This window comes from Purpureocillium lilacinum, assembly GCF_023168085.1.
Source record: "Purpureocillium lilacinum CBS 284.36 DNA, scaffold_6, whole genome shotgun sequence".
NCBI lineage: Eukaryota > Fungi > Ascomycota > Sordariomycetes > Hypocreales > Ophiocordycipitaceae > Purpureocillium > Purpureocillium lilacinum.
In genome coordinates, this window is record NW_027072116.1 from 1,023,612 (window position 1) to 1,030,928 (window position 7,317).

The window sequence follows — 7,317 nt, forward strand, 5'->3', positions numbered from 1 at the left end:
CCGCCGTCCGTTCGCCGTACGCGGCGCTGCAGAGACCTCCGGCATTTCAGCCCATCTCTTCTTCCTCCACTGTCCATGGGCGCCGTCAAATAGATAGCCGGGAACAGCCAGCCAGCCAGCCAGCTTGCCAGCGCCCTTGAACAGCTTGGCGCAAACCACCTACAGCAGGGTCCGCTGATCGCCGTCGCCTCACCTGCCACCGCCATTGACCATCTTTGCGACTTTGGGTTGGGGAGGCGTTGTCTCCCTCTCAGCGGAATCCGGTAGATGCTCGAAGCTACTGCGAGCTACAGCAAGCCACTAAGAACTGGAACAAGATAACGCTCTGTGTTCCTTGATGATGCCCACGGCCCAGCTGTAGTTGTATTCCGCGAAGCTGGCAGCATCGGAACGGGGGTCCTCGTTGGAGCCCTGGAGAATCCCCCGTCCCTCCCGTTGCGATGCGCCGCCAACCTCAAGCTCCTTCATTCAGCCAGAGCACTCCCCCGATCCTCTGCAGCAAGGCCGCTACTTCATGGCCTCAACACTCTCTCATCGTCCCACCATCCTCCTCGCGCACACCCCCCCTCGCCCCCCGCGCCCCCGGCGGTGGCAACCTGCAGCAATTGTGTCCCCCCCAGCGCGGAATCCTCGCCGAACTCCCCGGTCAGCGCCAGGGTTCTTCCCCACCGCGAGCCAGCCCACTGCCGCTCCCTCCCCTGTCATCCCCTGTCGTCGGCGCCTGTGGCTTTTCGCATCCACTCGACACGTCTGGACATGGATGGGAGCTTCCCCACACCCCTCCCTCTTTCTCCTCCTCCACCGCCCATGGGCATCAAGGTCGTCCGCAACGTACGAGGAACAGTCTTTGCTTTCCTCCACACGCGGACTCCATCGCTGCAGTAATGCGGAGACTCGGGAGATGGGGAGAGTAGCAAAAAAGTTTCGGTCCTCGTGATCTAGTCGGTCTACCCCAGCATCCCAGGTACTAGGTAGGCAATCACCAATGTGAAGCTCAGAATACCCGCTCTCTAACACGTTTCCGCGCGAACCCCTCGTCACTTGCAAACGCGTTCTTCCTTGTAAAAGCCCATTCATCTCTCGTGCCGTCATGCCTCGTTACCGTCGTCACCGTGTAGCCGGTCGTCCACCAATATCACCACCGTCAGCGTCGCCGCGTACGCCTCCCTGATGGCACACGCCATGCTGTCGCGAAGCTCCCACGTTAGCAATCACATACATACCTAGGTAAAGGGTCAGATCAGCTGGCTCGGGAAGGCACATACCAAGTCTTGTCCACGTCGGCGACGACGGCGCTCAGCCCCCAGTGCGAGCACCAGGCTCTCGCCAACACCTCGTTATCCCTTACCCCAAACGCCTCCACGACCAGGACCTTTTCCTCGTCCTGCTCCTCCTCGTCGTTAAGCTGGTCATAGTAGTCGTCCAGGTTCCCGTTTGGCGGTAGCGGTGGTGGCGCAGGGCTCGATCGTGCGCTCGTCGTCGCGCTCTGCCGTTGTCGGGCGTACAGCCCTCCCCAGTCGCGGACGCGTACGATATCGTCCACCTGTATGGCCTTGTAGACGTAGTCGAAGAAGAGCGGGTGCGGCCCGTCGGAGCACGGCCATGCTGATATAAAGGACACGTCGTACATGAGCCGCAGCGGCCACGACAGTCCGTCAATCGCGAACTGTATCGTCGCATCGAAAAGTTGCGGCACCGCAGCTTTGCCGGTGCCTCCGGCGCCATTGCCATTCTCCTCCTCTAGGCTAGGCTGCGTAGCCGAGGGCCTGAATCCTAGGAGCTCGATCCGTACCGTATCCACCTCGAAGCCTTCGTCAGTTTTCGGCCGGGCAAGCTCGTAGTCGCCTATGGGATACGTGTCGGCAGGCGGCCCCAGGGGATCCGACCGCTCGCCCATGCTCTCCACGTCTTCGGGTCCCATGCGGCGCCGCGGCTGCCGGGGCCTGCGGCTCCGGATCCGAGCAATCTGCGACCGGCCGAGATCCGCAGTCGGTCTCCCGGGCCCGACCCACCCGCCGACGCACCGGCACGTCGGCGCGAGCACCTTGCCCACGATGCAGCTGGCTGACCAGTACGTATGACTATTACGGTACTGGAAGCCGCATTGCGGGTGCGTATGCGACAGCAAGGCCAAGTTGTCTGTCGCGGGATCGGGGTCCAGATCGATGAGCGTATTCATGATGAGGAATGGGAAACTCGGCTGTTGACGCGTCAGTCGATGCTTCCGTATCATGCCGTTAAAGAACGTTTCCCACATACCCCTGGAAATACGAGTCCGCTGAAAAAGGCAAATGCGTCGGAGCTGATGGCGTCCAAGGCGAAAGCGTCGTCCTTCTCCTTCAAGTTGTCCAGTGTGCCCCCCAAGTTGGGCCACTTCATCATCTGCGCGAAGCGCTTCAACATCTTGACCTGCCGCTTCTTGAGCTTGTACCTCAGCTTGACTGCTCCGGTTAGCCCCATCCTTCCGCCAGTCATATCTTCAACCCTGGTCAGGCTTACTCTTGTCTGGCGTGTCGCCAAACTCGTCGACTCTCACGTATTCCCTCCACCGTCTCGCCAGCGCCAGGCTCCACTGAATCGTGGGCGGGATCTGTTGCAGCAACTTCTCCTTGGCCCAGTCCCCATGCTGCGCCGAATGTATTCGTAGCTCCAGCTCGAGGCTCAGGAGCAGCTGGTGGAAGAACGTGCGGTACCGGTCTTCGCGCCCGCCTTCACCCCTGTCAAAGACAAATCGCGTCGCGACGTGGTTTTTTGGGTCCGTAAAGTCGATCCAATCTGGACGCGATAGCACGAGAATCAGATCTGTAATCTGCTTGTCCAGCGTCCTGTGCGGGCTGAACATGCGGTCTGGGTCCCGCAGAATGCGTCGGTACAGGATCTTGTAGAGCAGCCCTTCATCATCGTCCTCGAGCCCGGATTGCAGCTCCTTGAGGCGCTCGAATATGCGAAACAGATCCATGGGCCGTGGTTCGACGCCCGCGTCGCGCAGTGCAATCGCTGGCGGTACGACGCTCGCCATGGACGCCCAGTGGTTCAGCGTGATGGTGCCGGGGCGGCGCCCGTACATGAAGGCGCAGCTTGGCTGCTCGAGCGTCTCCCACGGATACGAGGCATGGCCCTGGCCCAGCATCCTCAGCGTCATGAGCTGCGCCATGGCATCGTGCAAGTTGGCCGCGTCCGAGCCCGCGCCCCTATTCCCAGACGACGTGGCATAGAGGGTGTAGTATGAGTCTGGCGCATGAGGAACGGCCTTTTTGTGACCCTTGTGAAGCGACGCGCCGCGACAGATGAGCTCGAGGGCGTGCTGTGGCGGGAGCTCCTCGTCAGCCGACATGCCCCGCGGCGGCCACTCCACCCTCACCGCCGCCGGCGCATGGTCGTCGTACTCATCATCGACATCGTCTGCTGCCACCGAAACGCCTTTGCCCTTGAGGGCTCTCGCCGCGGTCGTTCCCGCGTGCGGGTCGGGGTCCGGGCGCCTAGGCCGGCGACGCGAGCGAGCTCGATCCCTGGGCGGCGGGTCGGGTCGGACCTTGCGCAGCGTGGTGACATCGCCCTCGCTCACGCGCCGAGTGTGTTTTTTGTTGTCCTGTGCCGGCAGCTGTCAGGAAATAAACATGGAAGTGGCACCACGGCACGCAGTTCATCCACGGGGCGGATAGGAAGGGGAGGTGGGAGGGCTCCACGCACTTTGGTTCCCTTGTTGAATGCGAAGCTCCCACTGCGCAACAGGCCGCCCAAGAAGCCCACCTTCTTCTTGGGTTTCCTGTCCCTGTCGTCGTCGGCGCCTTGATCCATGGCCGCCGCCGTCGTCGTCCGTCGTCGTCGGTGGACGGCGCGCAGCTCTCATCGACATGGGCGTCGCTCGACGAGGTGGAATGCAGACCCGCGGTCGGTCGACATGCTTCGCTTGCGCGCGCGCGCGGCGTTGACACGTGCGTGCGTGGCGTGCGGGCACGGTTGCTGCTGCTGCTGCTGCCTCCCGTCCCTGATCCTGTTTCGAAACCTTCACTCACAAAGAATACCGACAGGCGGAGACTGCTCCAAACAAAGCCCGGATGGGGATGCGTGCGTGTGTGCGTGCGTGCGCGGCGCCGTGCAGGGTCGGGATGCAAGAAGGAGAAAGCAGCGAGCGCAAGGGCAGGGAGCTGCGCGGCCAATAGGTATGAGCAGAGGACGGGCCGGCAGCTGCAGCTGTGCCGCGGACAGCAGAAGCAGAGCACCTGATGCAGTGACAAAGTACTTTTTTCGCTTTTTTTTACGCGACGCGGCCATGCTTTGCCTTGCGTTATGCAAGATGCTACAATGTCTGGCGGGCGGCAAATCAGATGGCGCCTGGGCCTGCCGCCATGCCCCCTTGCTGTGGTGAATCATGCCCGCAGGCTTTTCGCGACCGACGACCGACGACGTAGTGCGAATTCGCGCAGGGAATTATCATGTTTGGTTGGTTTGGCTGTCTCGGGCTCCGAAACTATGGATAACGCACCAAGCTGTCAGACTGTCCGGCTTACCAGCCTGCCTACACAAGAAACACCATGCACGCGTCCCATCCAAAAAGCAATGCTGACGCTCCAGACGACTCCGCCGTGATTAGGAATACAGGCCGCTGCCCCGTCGCTACCTCAGCTCGTCCGTCACAAACACCGTTCCGTTGCCGTGGTCGCCCATCTTGGCAAACGCCTTTTGATACTGCCCCGTGTTTGTTAGCCAGCTGTCCAGCAGGCGGTGACGGCCCGAGAAGTCCGTGGAGCACTTACCGAGAACACAAAGTTGATGATGAGCGCGGCCATCAGCGCGATGCTGATGACAATCGGCCCAAACATGTTGTCAAAGTCCTTGCCGCTCCTCTCCACAATCATGTTCCTCCGCACCTGCATCATCGAGTAGCCCCAGACGCCCGCAAACGCCGCGATGGCAATGTAGACGATGCCCATCACCTCGGCCAGTAGGTTCTTACCCGCCGCCGTGTACAGCCCGACCGCCAGGCCGCCCTGGAGGATGCAAATGTGCTGCCACTTGAGAAACGTCCGCTCGTTGGCCAGCCACACCTTGGGCTCAACCTTGAGCTCACCCATGTTCTTGATCCACTCGGTCGGCTCGACCACGCCTTCGGGGAGCTGCACCTTTTGCGCCCGCTTGGCCCTCGCGTACTTGGACAGGGACAGCCCCGGGAGCACCGACGACAGAGTGCCGTAGCCGCCGCGACCCGGCTGCGGCTGCTGGGTGCTGCTCGATTCGCCCTCCTCCTCGCCGTTGGCCAGCGTGCTTCGGCGCCGGAGCGAGTGCGACATGGACGCCCTCGAATCGGCCGCCATCCGATCTGCCAGGTACGACTTACCCACAGGCGAGCTCTGCGCGGCCTTGTAGGACCCTGTGACGTTGCCGATCAGGCTGCCCACGGCCATGACATCGTCCGCCCGCTGCGCCCGGCGCTGCTCCTTCTCCTCAAACGCCTTCTGCGGGTCCTTGCGAATGTCCGTTTCCAGATCGCTGAGCCAGAAGGGCAGGTTATTGACATAGTCCTCGAACAGGGAGGCGACGCCGTGGACAAACTTGGAAAACCGCGGCGTGGGGTGGACGAGATGGGACGCCATCAGGTCCTCCACCCACGCCGGCCGCTTCCGGTTACCGTCTTCCTTGAGCTTGATCTCCAGAACAGCGTACGGGAACTTGGACACCTCGCTCTGGTTGATGTTCTTGAACGGATACGTCATGTTGGAGTCGTCAATCTCGGCGCGGTGCCAGTTATTGGGGTCCCTGCAGGGGCGGTCGCTGTCGAGCGTGTCCTCCCGGATAAACGCCAGGTCGGTGTCGATGGAGATTCGAACGCGGTCGTCCGCGGGTTTCTGGAACGCCGTGCGGACGTAGTTGGCCCTGAGCACGGGCGATAGCTTCTTTGCCTGCAGGAAGCCCTGGATCTTGGCCACCGTGCCCTTGTACTCGTCGACCTGCTCGGTGGGCACACCCTGCCGTTCCATCTTCTGCACGCTCTTCTCCATGCTGTACTCGCCGTCGAGGAACGGCTTCACCCACTTGTCCTTGATGCTGAACTTGGACTCCTTGCTGCTGCCCTTAGCATCGGCCGTCTTCTGCTCGACGAAAATCTCGGGCCGGCTGCTCAGCTGGCCGTACCACCGCAGGCGCAGGGAAGACGCCTCGGATTGGCGGTCGACCTTTTCCGAGTACAGCTCGAATTTTTTGTTGTCGAAATAGAGGGATGTGATGGCGGGCGAGTTGTCCGCATCTAGCTCCTTGGCAGACTGTTCGCTGTAGACGAGTGACGGGAGTCGACGGAGGATGAGAGTCTTGACCTCGAGGAGGTTATCCGGGTGCACCCAAACTGCAGTCCGTCGCGTTAGTGATTAGAGCGCGTGGGCATGTTGGCTTCCAGGGGGACATACACTTATGAGCGGTGTACCTCTCGCCATTATGCGTCTCGCCCTGGCTCTCGAGGTCGGGCGGCGCCTGGTCTCCGCCCTCGAGCTGCTGCCTGATGGCGTAGTACATGATGGACAGCTTGTTGAGGAGCGGCGAGTAGCCCTGCTCCGAGTTGAATGGCCGCTGCGCCAGGCTAAGCTGCATCATGGGCCTGACGCGGTACCGGTCGCCCCTCTTGCGGTCATGCTTCTTAACAATCTTGAGGAAGCCCGTGTAGTTGATGCTGCTGTACTTTTTCAGCTCCTTGACCTCGTTGGTGATGTCATCGAGCTCCTTCTCCAGCTCTCGCAGGCTCGCGGTCGAGACGTCGCTCTTGGGCGGTGGTGCCGGAGCGCCCTCGCCGCCCTCGCCCTCGCCCCCGGTGGCTGTGGGAGTGGGCGCGAGCTCCTTAAGCTTGTCAAAGGCGGCGTCGACTCGTTGCTTCAGGTCGTCGACACGCTCCTGCTGGAACTGGGCAACCTTTTCGAGCTGGACGTTGAAGATCTCGTCGCAGAACTGCTTCTCGTCATCCTCGGTCCAAGGTACGGCGCCGTCGTCGTCGACCTTGTCCTCGTGCAGCAGGGCCTTGAGCTTGGTGTAGTCAATGTACTTGTCCTTCCATGGTGCGTAGACGGCGTCCCGCAGCGTCTTGCCGAACCGCATCTTGTCGCAGTCGTCGTCGTAGTTATCGTCGTAGTTGTAGTCGCCGTCGCTGCTGCTGCTGCTGCTGTTGCTGCCGCCGCCGCCGCTCTCGTCTACTCGCGGTCGTCCGAGGTGAGGAGGGGAAGCGTCTGCGTGGGCAACCAAGTGGCGAGCAGCGAGGCCCGTGTGATGTATGGTGTCTCAGCGCCGCGTTGGGAGACAAAGGGACGTCCTCGGCTCGGCGGGCATCAAAGGATG

The 7,317-nt window shown here is 61.7% G+C and overlaps 2 protein-coding genes across 2 annotated transcripts; both read right to left on the reverse strand.

Annotated features, from left to right (window-relative positions):
• Positions 1-1,240: 1,240 nt before the first annotated feature.
• Positions 1,241-3,798, reverse strand: PLICBS_008227 (uncharacterized protein; the record flags this gene model as incomplete). Its single annotated transcript, XM_065601349.1, has 4 exons — positions 1,241-2,200; positions 2,260-2,441; positions 2,500-3,601; positions 3,691-3,798. 4 exons carry the CDS (start codon positions 3,796-3,798, stop codon positions 1,241-1,243), a joined length of 2,352 nt encoding a protein of 783 aa, XP_065457421.1.
• Positions 3,799-4,617: 819 nt separating this feature from the next.
• Positions 4,618-7,080, reverse strand: PLICBS_008228 (phosphate metabolism transcription protein; the record flags this gene model as incomplete). Its single annotated transcript, XM_065601350.1, has 3 exons — positions 4,618-4,689; positions 4,758-6,340; positions 6,402-7,080. 3 exons carry the CDS (start codon positions 7,078-7,080, stop codon positions 4,618-4,620), a joined length of 2,334 nt encoding a protein of 777 aa, XP_065457422.1.
• Between the last annotated feature and the right edge of the window lie 237 nt (positions 7,081-7,317).